Genomic DNA, 15,881 nt, shown 5'->3' with positions numbered 1-15,881 from the left:
TCTTATATTTGGGGATACTGTCATCGCAAAGCAAAAAGTGCCTGTTCATTGTCAGCTAAATTCCAGTATAATGAAATTAGACACAAAACAGCTTACACTATAAAAACTAAGCTCCCAGATAGCAAACAATTGTGCTGCAAGTTTGAAAACGACTTGTTAAGCTATTGCTAGACCTTCCAGGCTTTAAAAGTTTGTTGCACAATTGCAGCAAGTCCACATTGCATGACTCCAGATAAACATTCTTTGCAAACATTCTGCAAGTCTGCTGCAAGTTCTAGTTCAGTTATGTTGTGCAATAGTCATCCCACCACAGGGGTCACTGTGGCTGAATTGTCATGCTGTAGACTTGCAGAGCTCTTGCTGTAGACTCACCGCTGCAACTTTGTTTTTGCTAGAGAGACTTGCCATGCAAATTTGCTACAAATTGGAAACGTGTCAGCTAGTACTTCTGCTTCAAGTGCTCTGCAAGTGTACAACTTGCCAGATAAAATATGCAGCAAGTTAACAGACTTACATTCAACACTGCCCCAAATTTGTGGCAAGTTATCCTTGCTATCTGGGCTAAAGAAAAGCTAGCCATAGATGGATCGAATCTCAGCCGGATCAGCAGGGACTGGCTGTTATTCAATCTATCTATGGGCAGGCAGAGCACAATAGCTCAGCGGGAGGGATTCCCCCATCAACACTGAATGTGTTGATGGGGGGAATCAAGCAATTTTCTTTCCTTTCACATGTGGTGGAAGGAAAGAAATTTGCAAAATCTATGGGCTGCTTAAGACATTTCACTCAATGTGCCCTAATCTGTGCTTCAGGCTTGTTGTAGCTCTCACGTGTGCTTTTGGGTGGGACTATAGTCTCTTGTCACTGTGTAACTTCCCTCTCTTTCCCCGAAAAACAACAGGGAGCATACAGTAGAAAACATTAAAAATGGTCTTCAGAAAGTTTTGTAACTGGTATTCCTAGAACATCAGCTCACTGCCAATCAGTTCAAAATATATTTTAGTTATCAGGGAATCTGGTAGTGGAGTCTCGACCATCTTTGCTTGTTTTAGCACCTCCTTTTGAATTTTTAGTGTTAATAAATATATATTAAAATCCAGCAGGAAATGTGAGAACTCCCCATACTTGCCACAGCAGGCATCCAGACCCAGAGACAGAGATTCCACCAAAAGTCCCCAAGAAAACGAACAAATTGTCATTTGGTTTAATTCACCAGCATCAACCAAAAATTTCACTATTAGGTGGCCAAACCCTTTGTGCACTGGTTTGCCATAGTTCACTACACCAATGCCCAAATATATGAAGTTAAAGCTAAATTTTCAATTTTCTATGTAAAGTTTCTATAAATTAATTTGTATAAACTGTTACTACATTAGCTCGATTTTTGCACTTTTGAAAAGTTTATAATGCAGCAGATATTCAGACAACCAGATGCTAAGCACTTGGCAAGTGGTCATCACAAGCAAGGCCAGAGGTAATTTATGGCCGAATTTAATGGACAAGTCACTGGTTGCTGACCACTGGTTTACAGTAACATGAAGTAGAAAGGTCCTTATTCTTGGATTTTTGGTGTTAAGGATTCCTTCACAATAAGGAACTGAGACTCACGATGACACCTCTTCATTTTGGCTCGACGATTCTGAAACCAGATCTGTAATAAAAATAGATGTAAATACATTAGATATACAGTGTGTAAAGGGTGGACTTTCCAATAAAACATGAGAATAAGGATTGGCATTCTCACAAAGAGAATAAGAATTGGCACCAGGGCTGATGTCAACAGGAAAACAAAGCATCCGTCTAGGGTTGCACAGCTTGGGAGTAGGATAGAGTACAAATTATATACCCAGAAACTTGGGTTACCAAGATCTATTTATCCTACACTATGATTTACAGCAGGATACAAAATAAAAGAAAGGATCACTTGTTGCTCTACCAGTTTGTATAAATGAGGTCTATTGTTCCTTTGTGTTTCTTGGTCTTTACTAATTATTTGTTCCCCCATTCAAGATGAAGTGCTGTAAAAATGGGTGATGGGCAGTATAGACAAGGGCAGACTGGGTAGATCTAAAGTCCTGATGGATCCATTCTGACGAGCACACAATACATATATATGGACCCTGACACTTGGGCACCATAAGGTTTAAATATAGGTGTGCAGGTAATGCATCTTTCTGGTGCCACCTGTCAGCTGGAGGCAATGTGTTTAGTTAAAAAAAAAAAAAAAAACAGCATTTGGTCTGGATTTTTGTTTTAAAGCAGTGCTATACAAGACCAAAAAAGTTATTTTTTCTCTTTTATTTAACCTGGAGATCTGGCCAGTAACACACTTCCTGTCTTATGCCCCGTACACACGATCGGGCTTTTGCCCGGCCAAATCACATCGGAATTTCATCTGAGTAAAATAGAACATGTTCTAAATCTAAACTCCGACGGAATTCCTCTTAATATCAGATGAAAAAACTCAGATGGGGATACACACGATTGGAATAACCGATGGAAAAAGTCAGTCAGACTTTTTTCCATCGGAAATTCCGATTGTGTGTACAAGGCATTAGGGTGTCTGCATTCTTGATGAAGTACCTGCATTCTTGATGAAGTACTAAAGCAGACACCTTTGTCAGTCTAGGAAGAGGGTAATGTTAGATGGACTGGCAGATTTAGATAGATTTCACTAACTGAAGCTTAACTTTTACATAATCAAGCAAAAGTTGACAATTTTAAGCAACCCTATCAGTGTTAAATGGGTTTGTGTCAGCCCTTTAACTGCTACTTTGTCTGAACAGTTTGGCCTGTTGAAGTAAATTGGAAAATAACAGAGTTACTGGCAAGATCACCTGGTGAAAAAAATAAAAAAAGGTAAACTAATATAGCCACCAAAACTAAGAATTGGGGAGCTGAAGTTTATTGCATTTTTGTTTTTGGGTTTAATAACACTTCAAGTCAACACTAGTGTTTTGCTAACAGTGGAATCATTTTAGAAATGGTTTCCATTTACATGGGCAGGTCAGCAATAGCATCCTACTTCCCCTTTACAGGTCTTCTTTAGGTTTCAGTGTTGAGAAGGTAAATCTAGGGTATGGGTAAAAGCTTAAAGGTTGGGGAAGGAGGAGGTAAGTTGTTATGGTCAGCTTAAAGGGGTTGTAAAGGTTTGTTTTTTATTTTCTAAATAGGTTCCTTTAACCTAGTGCATTGTTGGTTCACTTACCTTTTCCTTCGATTTCCATTCTAAATGTTTTTTTTTCTTTGTCTGAATTTCTCACTTCCTATTCCGCCTCAGTAAGCTTGCCCCCATCATCCGAGCCGTTCTGGCTGGGGGTTAGTCAGCGTAATCGCCCCCTCCCTTGGGACTACATCCCTGCAGGGAGACGCTCTGTTCAGTCCCAAGGGAGGGGGCGAGCACGCTAACTAACACCCAGTCAGAACGGCTCGGATGATGGGGGCAAGTTTACTGAGGAGGAACAGGAAGTGAGAAATTCAGACAAAGAAAGGAAGGGAAATTGAAGGAAAACTTAAGTGAACCAACAATGCACTAGCTTAAAGGAACCCATTTGGAAAATAAAAAACTAACCTTTATAGTACTGAAAGCCAAGATACCACATGCAGATAATACATATTTAAAACATATCTTACCTGAATTCTATCTTCATCTAAAGACAACTTGTTGGCAAGTTCTTCTCTCACATCTATACCAGGGTATGAGTTTACTCGAAAAACATTCTCCAGAATCTCAATCTACAAATGAAGAAAAATATTGAATTAATAAACTAAAGGCATCAGACTAAAAGGGCATTTGTACTGGTGACAACAGACTTCAAAGGTTGTATTCCCCTTATTCCAAAGCTTGGATTCCCCTTATTCTAGAAAGATCCTCTTATTCCTGCCATGACTCTGGAAGAAGAAGTGAAGAGAAATGTCCCCACTGGGAGCTCAGAACCTGAAACAAGTTCTACTCATCCCCCACTCTAGTCAACAGTGATAAGTAAAGTTTGCAGCACAGTGACTAAGTGGTTAACACTCCTTCCGGTTTCCTCCCGCACTCCAAAGACAATTGGGTAACAGGTAAATTGGTTCCTGTCTAAATTGGTCATAGTGTGTGTATGTATAAATGTGAGTTAGGGACTTTAGATTGTAAGCTCCTTGAGGACAAGGACCAATGTGAATGTATAATATACAGTGCCTTAGAAAAGTATTCATACCCCTTAAATGTGTTTTATTGGGTTTTTATGTGATAGGCCAACACAAAATCGAAGGTAATTGTGAAGTGGAAGGAAAATGATAAATGGTTTTCCAAATTGTTTCCAAATAAATATCTTAAAAGTGTGGTGTGCATTTGTATTCAGCCCCCCTTACTCTGATACCCCTAACTAAGGTCTAGTGGAACCAATTGCCTTCTGAAGTCACACAATTAGTAAATAGAGTCAACCTGTGTGTCATTTAATCTTAGTATAAATACAGCTATTGCCTTTTTCAAGGCACTGTATATATGTATATTGACTGTGTTTTTTAACCCCTGATAGCAGTCGAACAAAGGGTTAATAGCGCCAGTGTTGCGCCGCTGCCGAAGCGCTTTGCAGGTGCTTCGGCAGTGCTGCCCATTCATTTCAGTGGGCAGGGAGTATTGGGAGCGGTGTATACACCGCTCCTGCACAGCCTAAAAAAATGCTGCTTGCAGGACTTTTTTTCCCGTCTTGCAAGCGCACCATCCCAGTGTGAAAGCACTCAGGCTTTCACATTAGGATGGCTTGAGAGGCCATTTTCAGGTGCTATTTTTATCGCTAAAATGTTTGAAAAGTGCCCCAGTGTGAAAAGGGGTCTTACAGTGTGGAATTAAATTGGATAGTGACAGGAAAGAATGGAGATATAGGATTATACTAAAGACAAATAGGCTGTTTGCTTTGCAAAGGAAATTTCCCCTAGCTTAGTGAACACAATGAAAGTTCACTTTGCAAAGAATGCCTAATCAAGCGCAAGGAAAGTTTTAAAAAAAAAACAGATTTTTACTTGAATATAGTGTTAGATGATGGGAGTTAGCAGAGCTTCGCCTATTTTACTAAGCAAAGGGAAAATTCCCTTGAAAAGTGGACAGCTTCATTTCTCTTTAATCATCCCTTTACTATGAAGGCATGTTGGACAAAGAATATTGGATCCATATATACAAATGATAATAATGAACTTACCTGGCTTCTAGTGAATGCAGTTCTGGGCCTCCTTCCTCTGTACCAGCTCATTTCTCTTTTATAAGTCAGGCGTTCTGTTGCTGAACAGCACTTTTCATATTGTCCAACAGTTTCCTTTTCTAGCGTATGTCTGACTGTATGAACCTGAAGTGGTATTTCACAATTGAAGATAGGGAGGCGCCAGCAAGATTTATCAACTTCTGAAAAGTAAAAAAAAAAATCAACTTATTATTTAGCATTATCGAGCCTACTAAGGGCATCAGACTGAAAAATGTAGTACACTGTCATTTGAAATCACAGATGTGCTTCTATCACTGCAATCAGATAAACACTCGCTAATGTTTATACCACAACTGATGACACACTTGATAGCACTAACAGGCAACAGATACAATCTGGTCCTAAAGGATGCAAATTGTAAGTGCAAGCCAATCTATTTTCCCCAAAAATCTCTAATAAGAATTGGATAACAAGTCACCCACCATCTGTTGAAGAACCACCACTTTTAGCATATATATAAAATAATACAATAGTATAACATAGATTGGTTTCTTCTAAACCTTGCAAAGGCACCAAACAAGGGAGGAGGATAGCAGAAAATAAACTTATTATGGTACACTGGAAGGATGAGGCTCCCCCGACTTTGACAGAATGGATTGCCAACATTGGGACAGTACTGAGAATGGAGAAACTGATATATCAACATAGGGGTAGTGCTTACAAGTTTAAGAGGATATGGGCAAGGTGGCCTTAGTGGCGGATAGGCTGTTGGGCATTAATGTTGGGTGAAATGTGGCTATGATCTACTATGCGGGAGACTATAGGGATGCACGGAGGGAGGGTCGGCCCTAATCCAGGATTGGATTTGATTTGTTTGTGTATACCGTAGTCTTTGCTTTTTGTCTTTCCCCGCAATGTTGAGGGGAATATGTATGCCTTGTACCTCTGAAAACTGATTAAAATTTTGTTGGATAAAAAAAAAAAAAGAAGAAACCAAACAAAACTGATTTCATAAATAAGCATTAGGAAGAAAAAAAAGTACAGATAGATCTCTGCAGTAGATGTACTTGCAGTTTGAAGTGAGTGGATGTTAGAAAATGTTTGGCTAATTATGTTTATAGAAATGCTAAAGTACTAGATGCCATAGTCAGATACATATAATACTATTGTAAAGAGAATATGATTCTTTATGTGGAAATATAGCTGACTTATTTCCCTTTTCTTTTATATTTTCTTTTTTTGTGTTGTCACTTTAAAAAAAATCAAAATAAATCATAAAGTACCATGAAGGTTTGGGTAATTAAATGCAAAGCAAAATAATGAAGGGCAATTGCTACATGAAACATTTAAATTTTTTTGTCTTTTGAGAATATTGAAATATCACAATGTTATAATTATGCACCAATATGATGTTTGGTATTGGGTCTTACATAAGGTTTATAATTTATTTTTCGATAGATCACCCTTTATTGAAACAACTGCCTAAATGCAGGTACCGGAAATTTACTAAAGAAACTGATAATCCTTCAACTTCCTATGGACCCTAAAATATGTTTGTTGGGGTGGCTTGATGGAGAACGGTATAGCCCAGATACCCTTATTGCTATCCTAAGGTCCCTGTTCTTGGCCAGGAAGCTTATTGCTAGGAAATGGTTGTCGGTAATGGCCCCCACACACACAGACTGGATAGTATCGGTTAAGTAATCTCTGGTTAGGGAACAGCTTACATACAAACACAGGGGTAATTTGGGGAAGTTTGAGAAAATATGGGATCCCTGGCTGAATACTCCAGGGCTGGCACCACTGTGGCTGATGCAAAGTAGAACCCCCGAAGATAGAGATGCAGCGCCCATTAGACCGGCGTAGAACAAAACAGGTTTGAAGGGTAGTGGAAAGAAGGTAGAGAAAAAGAAGGGAAAAGGGGGAGGAATAGAAATACCTATGAAGGGTACACTTAAGGTTTTTAGATATAATGTACCCAATATAGTGCTGAAGAACACAGAGGTGCGGAATGGTTATATATGTGTTCATGAAGACAAGTGAAACCTGTAGTGTAATATAATATGTAATATTCTGAACTGTATTTTAAAGAAAAAAGTTGTGTCTTACTAAGTATGTTTTGTATGTCAAAAACTTAATAAAAAAAGTATCTGATTAAAAAAAAAAGAAACTGATAATCCTTACCCAATAAATTCAACAAATTTTCACTTTAACTATCCAATCATGCAAAAGCAAATTCCTATTTACTCATTTCATCTCCATAAGACTGGGAATTCAAGTGACGTGAAGTTGCTTTTAGCATACTTGGATAATTAAAGTGAATATTCGTTCAATTTAAGATTAGCAATTCCTTTAAGATATTAGCCTTAGCATCCTTGTACCATTCAGAATGGCTATAAATGTTTTTTTTAATATGTATATTAAACCTCATAGATTTTATAGAGAGTGAATCCTTTAACTAGTAATGTGTGAAACCTAAGTTACGTTTGATGACTTACCTCTACTGCAGTACTCGTCCATCCAAGGCCTGTAATGCCTGCTGGTAGTAGTGGAAGTGAAGTCCCTTTTCTTATCCAGTCCGAGAATGCTTTCTATGGAGAATGAACTAGTTGTGGTCCTGTTGTTACCAAGAAAAGAACCTTTTTGAAGCTCTGCAGACATCCTTGGGCCGGCCTCACAAACAGACCCGCTTGACATGATCAAGCTTCCTGTAGATCCTACAAAAACCAGAGTACTAGAAGATGGGTCTTGCAGCCCTCCTTATAGCTGTGTTAACAAGGGGGCTGGATTTACAACCTCATTAATTAAAAATCTCTCATTAGAAAGTCTTAGCATCTCAATGAAGACTCTCCCACCAAGAGGCAAGAGGAGTTAATTGTTTATTTGTTTGGCAAGTAATTAGCAGCTAATGGGGACACTAGGGGGGGTCACCTAGAGGGACAGTGTTATCTTTCACTGGCAGAAGATCTCAACTTTCTCCAGCAGATGAGCAGGGCTCTTAACTCCTCTTTTATTCGAAACCATTAATGTATAAAATCGCTTCTTTTCTTCGTTTTCCAATTTCACGGACACCATCCTTGCTGCATTGTGGAAAACCACTCAAGTAATAAATAATCTCATTTAAAAAAAAAAAAAAAGTTTATTTTTTTTCTTCCGAGGAAATTAAATAAATAAATAAAGCCTTTAATGCTATTAGACTAATCCCTGAAAATTCAGCATTTATTTCATATGATTATTTAGCGGGTTAATGTGGTCGGGAAAGAGACAATGGGTTGTGGCACAAGGCACATCGTTCCATGCTGACAAATCAGTGTAATTGTTTTTTAAAGGACCCAGATTAGCAGAGTGGGGCGGTGGTACCTAGTATTTTCAATAATAATGTGCTTGTTTATTTAACAATTACCATATTTAAATCAGGTGGATTGGATGGAGGGATGTTTGCACCCAATTAGTTCTTTGCTACTGGCAGTAGATTGTGACAATGGGTCACAGTAAAGACATACAAATGGATAAAGTGGGTATATGAGGGGTTTGGGGACTTTAAATGAGGCCCATGACATAATATAGTTATACGCTTTCACCCCTGAATCTGAAATTTAAAGGGAAAAGGTTTGGGACTTTAAATAAAGCATGTGACATATAGCTGGTAAAGTGGCCAAATACATAATGGCACATTTATTCTGTCGTGTATATACAAACATCATTATGATAATAAGCTAAACTGTAAACGCATTCATCATTATAATCATGTGTTGACAGTATAGATTATTATGAATTTGCAATCATTAGTGATTTTATTATATATTTTATGATATGGATTACAAGCCAGCTCATAACAATTACATTTTATACTGCAATGTGTAATTCATGACATCTGTCACAAAGATCCGCCCCTGGCGCAGCGTATCTGAGATACGCTACGCCGCCGTAACTTACTTTTTTTGGTTTGAATCCTGGAACAATTCGCGCCTTAAGTTACGGCGGCGTAGTGTATCTCTCGCGGCGTAACGGCGCCTAATTCAAATCGGCGAGTAGGGGGGCGCGTTTCATTTAAATGAAGCGCGTCCCCGCGCCGAACGAACTGCGCATGCGCCGTCCCTAAATTTCCCGCCGTGCATTGCGCTAAATGACGTCGCAAGGACGTCATTGTTTTGACATGGACGTAAATTACGTCCAGCCCGATTCACAGACGACTTACGCAAACGAAAACATTTTTTTTAAATGATACGCGGGAACGACGGCCATACTTAACATTGAGTACGCCACCAAACAGCAGCTTTAACTATATGCCGGAAAAAGCCGACTAGAGACGACGTAAAAGAAAGATCCGCTCGTACGTTCGTGGATCGTCGGAAATAGCTAATCTGCATACTCGACGCGGATTACGACGGGAACGCCACCCAACGGACGCCGAAGAATTGCATCTTAGATCCGAAGGCGTACGAAGACGTACGCCTGTCGGATCTAACCCAGATGCCGTCGTATCTTGTTTTGAGGATTCAAAACAAAGATACGAAGCGGGAAATTTGAAAGTACTCGCTTTGTGGATCTGCCCCTGTGTGTATATATATATATATATATATATATATATATATATATATATATATATAAATTTTAATGATAATATGCACTCATGATATATGTATATATATATAAGAATAAATGTGCCATTATGTAGTTGACCTTTTTACCAGCTATGTGTCATGTGCATCATTTAAAGTCCCAAACCTTTTCCTTTTAAATTACATGCGGATAAAGGGACTACAAAAATGACATGAAACGTTTTTTGGACAACTTTGTTTTAGCACCACATCCCTAGATTAAATAGATGAACAAGGAAGATGTTTTGGGATTTTTTAGGTGCAGAAATAATATCAAATGTATTATTTAAAAATAATTTATTTTTTATTTTGAGAAACAAAATAAAAAATGTATTAAAAATAAATCAGTTGGCAAGTACAGTATATCACAGTATTAGCAGGACAGCACTGTAAGATGGATTTCCCAACATATTATACTGTACTTGCCAACTGTTTTATTTCTAGTACATTTTTTATTTTGTTTCTCAAAATAAAAAATAAATGATTTTTAAATTAATATATTTAATATTATTTCTGCATCTTTCTTGTTCATCTACAAAAATATCGGCCCGGATTCACAGAGAGCGGGCGCACATTACGCCGCCGTAGCGCAAACCAATGTACGCTACACCGACGCAGCGCAGAGAGGCAAGCATGGAATTCATGAAGCCAGTGCTCCCAATGCTGTGTCGGCGTGGCGTAGGTTTCGAAGGCGCAGGCCGGCGTAGGTGGAAGTGGGCTTGCCCCATGCAAACCCATGCAAATGAGGCGTGACCCCATGCAAATGATGGTTTGAGAGCCAGACAAGTACGTTTAACGAACTGCACATGCGTCGTGACGTGGACGCATCCCCGCGCCTGCTTACAACCACGTCGGAACAACTGTCTAAGATACGCCGGATCACTGCGTACGCCATGAACGTAACCTACGCCCATCCAGACACACGTCCAACGTAAAATACGCCAGCTTGGCCGGCTTGTGTTCCCTGATGCAGACCTTTACATGTCTGCTGCTGAGTTACACCTCCTTTATGGGGCTTAACTTTACGCCGGACGTACAACTTACTCGCACCTCTCGTAGCCTGTGTCGGGCGCGCGCAGGTTCGTGAATCGCCGTATTTTCCTCATTTGCATATTTGAATGGCTAATCAATTGCAGCGCCACCATGCTTCCGGCGTAAATGTGCACCCACCCTACGCCGGCGTAGGCAAGTTACGTCGGCGGGATGAAGCCTGTTTTTAGGCGTATCTTACTTTGTGGGTCCGGCGCACAGATACGCGGGCGCATATTTGCACTTACGTGGCGTATCATGAGATACGTCGGCGCAAGTGCTTTGTGAATCCGGGCCATCATGTTTAAATGCAAAACAACTTTGGACATACAGTACATCTGGGAAAATAAAGTGCAAGTCATGGGAACGTCTTTTAGCTAAACGTGTTCAATGTATGAAAAGTACTCTATTGAGATGTAAAGTATAATATGTAGGTGAGGTATGTGTTAAGTAAAAACAATCCTGCTGATCCAGGTGCAATGATGGTGTCTGCAATCCAGCTATGCATGGGATGCATGCCCTGTCATTGCTGCAGAGTACATATGAAGAAAGAAGATTGGTCGAATGCACGCCCATATGCTGCAGATAAAAGCTTCTTTATTCAAAAAAATTATCAATTAAAAACAGGCACAAGGCATATTGACAGGGGAAAAAATGTTGACGCGTTTTCACACGTTTAATACGTGCTTTGTCAAAACCGTTTTTGATAAAGCATGTATTAAACGTGTGAAACGCGTCAACCTTTTTTTCTCCTGTCAATAAGCCTTGTGCCTGTTTTTATTGATGACTTTTATGAATAAAGAAGATGTTATCTGCATCATATGGGTGTGCAGTCATCCAATCTTCTTTCTTCATATGTGTTAAGTACGGTGGGCTGTGAGCACTCCTATGTGGCTGTGTTTAAGAGCAGAGCCAAAATATCAATCAAGTTCTCATTGCATTCGCACAGCAGCTTATACTCTTTCTGCATAGCCAACATAGGCCATAGCCTTGGACAACCGGGCCAAAGTTTTTTTAACTGATGGTGTGTACGCACATCAGACCATCAGTCTGCTTCAGCGGTGAACCGATAAAAACGGCCTGTCGGACCATTCTCATCGGATGGACCGACCGTGTGTACGCGGCCCCAAAGATCAATATGAAAAAAATAAATTATTGGTTGTATTCAACAGTAACCAACATTTTTAATTTCTGGTACAATATTTTTTATTAAAGTATTTTAGACAAATCGACAAATTCCCACGCAGGGGATGCGAAAACAAAGGTATACATAAAGCACATAGTAGAAAACATACTATTAAAGGAACTAATCACAAGTTACCACCGTCACCCCAGCCGGGGCCGGGGGGCAGTGCGATATGCCTGAGCCAAGAGGCCCAGGGGCCAAAGCAGATAAAAGGGAGAGGGCAACATTTTTAATTTCAACATTTTAAAATAGGAAGGATTTAAACCGGAACATCAGCCATAACATTTAGTTTTTGGATAAGATGGAAAAAAGATTAACACCTTGGTCAGCATTTTTTATACTGCTGTCTGTGTCCCTGTTACAAAGATTTCCCATGGTTTCCTGTTCCAGTGACACCTGGAAAATAAATCAGAACAACAGATGTTCCAAGGAATAGAAGACATAGACAGCACTTGCTGATTTTTTACATAGCCAGTTCAGAAGTAGTTACAGGCTGTAACTTACAGCCTAGGAAACTCAGTGTACTGTTGCTCAGTCTGTCTTCATACCTCAGGACAAAAACAAACTGTCCATGATGTAATTAAAAATCAAATATGTCAATTAAATATTTACAGATTAATTGAACACCAGTATACACAAAAAAACATAAAAAATCTATCAAATATTTTATATAAATTAAAAAAGTCATAAAAATATATATCTTAATTAAGGAAACATATTTGATTGTTTAATTGTTAGTTGAGGTTCTGAAATCGATACCATGTGTTTCTCCATAAGATTGCATTGTTTCAGCCATAGTAATTTGGGTCTTCCGGCAGAAATGGATAGCCCTGAGATTGTATCAGGAAATTGATTAATGAGTCTACATCATTGTATACATGAGCCAATACCATTTATGGATGATTCCCCTATCTATAAAGGGGTTCTGATTGTATCTCCCCTCACCCACGTATTTGAGGTGAGAACCTTGTCTTTCTACCAAAATAAAGATTAAGGCAGCAACGTCAGAAAGAACACCACATCCCAATAATTTCTATAGAAAAAAATAAGGGGGTAACAAACCCTGGGGCTTTGACGGTGTCCAAAATAGAGACACGGTATAGACACGATAACAGCATCAATAAAATTTCAATATTTTATTATAAAAGTAAAAAACTTTATGTTTTATAGATTCCGCTAAAGGCATATATACAGAAAATACCGCTCAACATGTTTCGCTCTTTGAGCTTCTTCAGGAGTTTCTGGTAGGATGCATTTTATGCTAGGAATAACAAAAAGGACAAGGATTAGATCTCATGTCTTTCTACCCATCATCCTGGCTCTTGATTCAATGCACTCATGGACTAAGGTCCATTAGGGAATACGGCTTGGGTCCTACATGCTGTTGTACAGAGGGATTTAGTAAAGGGTCTACTAGACCCTCTTCAAGTAGATGTAAACCCTAAAGGAGTTACACTTTATATCGTAAACATATTTTTAATTGCTAGGCTACATGTATACATGCATAGTTACATTGTAACTGTGTAACAGAAAGTGCCTGAACAAGGACCTTCATGGCAGGTCACTAGATATTAAATGAAAGTTGTGAGTTTAAGTACTAAAAATTACACTTAAAATGATGTTAACATGATAAAGTGTAAATATGAGATTTTAGGGATTATGTTAAAGCGGGGGTTCACCCTTAGAGGGCACTTTTCCCCCTTAGATTCCTGCTCGTTTTTACTAGGGGAATCGGCTATTTATTTTAAAATATGTGCAGTACTTACCCGTTTACGAGATGCATCCTCTCCGTCGCTTCCGGGTATGGGCTTCGGGAATGGGCGTTCCTTCTTGATTGACAGTCTTCCGAGAGGCTTCCGACGGTCGCATCCATCGCATCACGATTTTCCGAAAGAAGCCGAACGTCGGTGCGCAGGCGCAGTATAGAGCCGCACCGACGTTCGGCTTCTTTCGGCTACGAGTGACGCGACGGATGCGACCGTCGGAAGCCTCTCGGAAGGCTGTCACTCAAGAAGGAACGCCCGCTCCCGAAGACCCATACCCGGAAGCGACGGAAGAAGATGCACCTCGAAAACGGGTAAGTACTGCTCATATTTTACTACAAATAGCCGATTCCCCTAGACCGAACGAGCAGGAAGCTAAGGGGATAAAAAATTTTTTTTTTAAAATGGGTGAACTCCCGCTTTAACACATCTATTCCTAATTATACATGTGCACACTGAAATATTTTGTTTCGGAATTAAATTTATTTAGTTACTCCCAAAATTCGTTTTTATCTATTTAAAATTTAAAAATAAATCCGTCCGAAAATCCAAATTAAGGTTGAATCTGTCAATTGAAGGCTTATGTTGTTTGTCGAATGTTCGAAGAAGATTCGGCGAATGCACATGTCTATTCTTAATCAGGGTTCATTGGAACCCCTAGGGTCCCTTCGCAGGTTGCTAGGAGTTTCCTGAGCTATGGGTGATTGACCTCCCATCTGATGGTGCCTGCATAACTCCAGGGTCAACACCAGCAGTATGACTGAGTTAGCTTTTTAGATGCCTTTAAAGGGTTTGTAAAGGATTTTTTGTTATCTTAATAGCTTCCTTTACCTTAATGCAGTGTTGTTTTCATGTCCTCATTGTTCGTTTTTGCTCTCAAGTTGCTGTAATTATTCTCTGATCTCCACACTTCCTGGTTGTCTGTTTCCTGATGACCACAGTACTGGGAGCTTTCTCTCTGTGGTCACTAATCAAGGTGGTGTGATTACTGTGGACCAGATCCTCAAAGACTTACGACGGCGTATATCCAGATACGCCGTCGTAAGTCCGAATGGCCGCCGTCGTATCTATGCGCCTGATTAATAGAATCAGTTACGCATAGATTTGGCCAAGATACGAGCGGCGTAAGTCTCCTACGCCGTCGTATCTTGGAGTGCATATTTACGCTGGCCGCTAGGTGGCGCTTCCATTGATTTCCGCGTTGAATATGTAAATGAGCAAGATACGCCGATTCACGAACGTACGTACGCCCGTCGCAATTAGTTATGCCGTTTACGTAAGACATACGCCCGCGTAAAGATAAAGCTGGTCTCTATGTGGCGCAGCCCATGCAAGGTATGGACGTCGGAACAGACGTATCTTTTTATGTCGTTTACGTAAGTCATACGCGAATAGGGCTGTGAGTAAGTAACGTTCACGTCGTAGGCAGTGTTCGACATATCTTAGGCCTTCTATCCGACGCATGTGCACTGGGATACGTCCACGGACGGTGCATGCGCCGTTCGTTCGAAGCGTCATTTACGTGGGGTCATGCTTAATTTACGTAAAACACGCCCACCTCTTACACGCCCACCTACATTTGAATTAGGCACGCTTACGCCGGCACATTTACGCTACGCCGCCGTAACTTAGGACGCAAGTGCTTTGTGAATACTGCACTTGCCTCTCTAAGTTGCGGCGGCGTAGCGTAAATAAGATACGCTACGCCCGCACATCGTTACGTCGCCCTACGAGAATCTGGGCCTGTGTGTCTAAAACCCCTCAGCACCAATCAGTTTCGTTTTCCAAACCATCACTGCCCTGTATTGGCTCTGTGGCTCTGTACATCACAGAAGCAGGAAACAACATGCAAAAACGAAACTAGAAACTGCAGGTACATTATATGATTGATTTTTATCTATTTTTAATCATTTTTAAAAGGAATCAGTTAACTATTATGTCTCTATACCCTGTAAACAGTCATTTCAGAAAAAAAAAATGTTTTCCTTTACAACTCCTTTAAGGGTGGCATTCTTCCTGACCAGATGGCATACGCCCATGGGTCCTAAAGGAATTAAGCTCTGTCATTTCAAAACCATTGTTTCTAATTTTTAGGGACTCTTTAATGACTGGCATAGTAACA

The 15,881-nt window shown here is 39.9% G+C and overlaps 1 protein-coding gene across 1 annotated transcript; it reads right to left on the bottom strand.

Moving 5' to 3' along the window:
* Nucleotides 1-553: 553 nt before the first annotated feature.
* HESX1 (HESX homeobox 1) lies at nt 554-7,910 on the bottom strand. The gene is made up of 4 exons (XM_040358604.1): nt 7,679-7,910; nt 5,181-5,380; nt 3,634-3,735; nt 554-1,651 (listed from the first exon to the last, which is right to left on the bottom strand). Exons 1-4 carry the CDS (start codon nt 7,875-7,877, stop codon nt 1,553-1,555), a joined length of 600 nt encoding a protein of 199 aa, XP_040214538.1. The 5' UTR covers nt 7,878-7,910; the 3' UTR covers nt 554-1,552.
* Nucleotides 7,911-15,881: the final 7,971 nt, after the last annotated feature.

The sequence above is a fragment of the Rana temporaria genome, chromosome 7 (genome assembly GCF_905171775.1).
Source record: "Rana temporaria chromosome 7, aRanTem1.1, whole genome shotgun sequence".
NCBI lineage: Eukaryota > Metazoa > Chordata > Amphibia > Anura > Ranidae > Rana > Rana temporaria.
The sequence above is the reverse complement of the archived record's forward strand: the minus strand, read 5'-3'. Positions and strand labels throughout refer to the sequence as shown.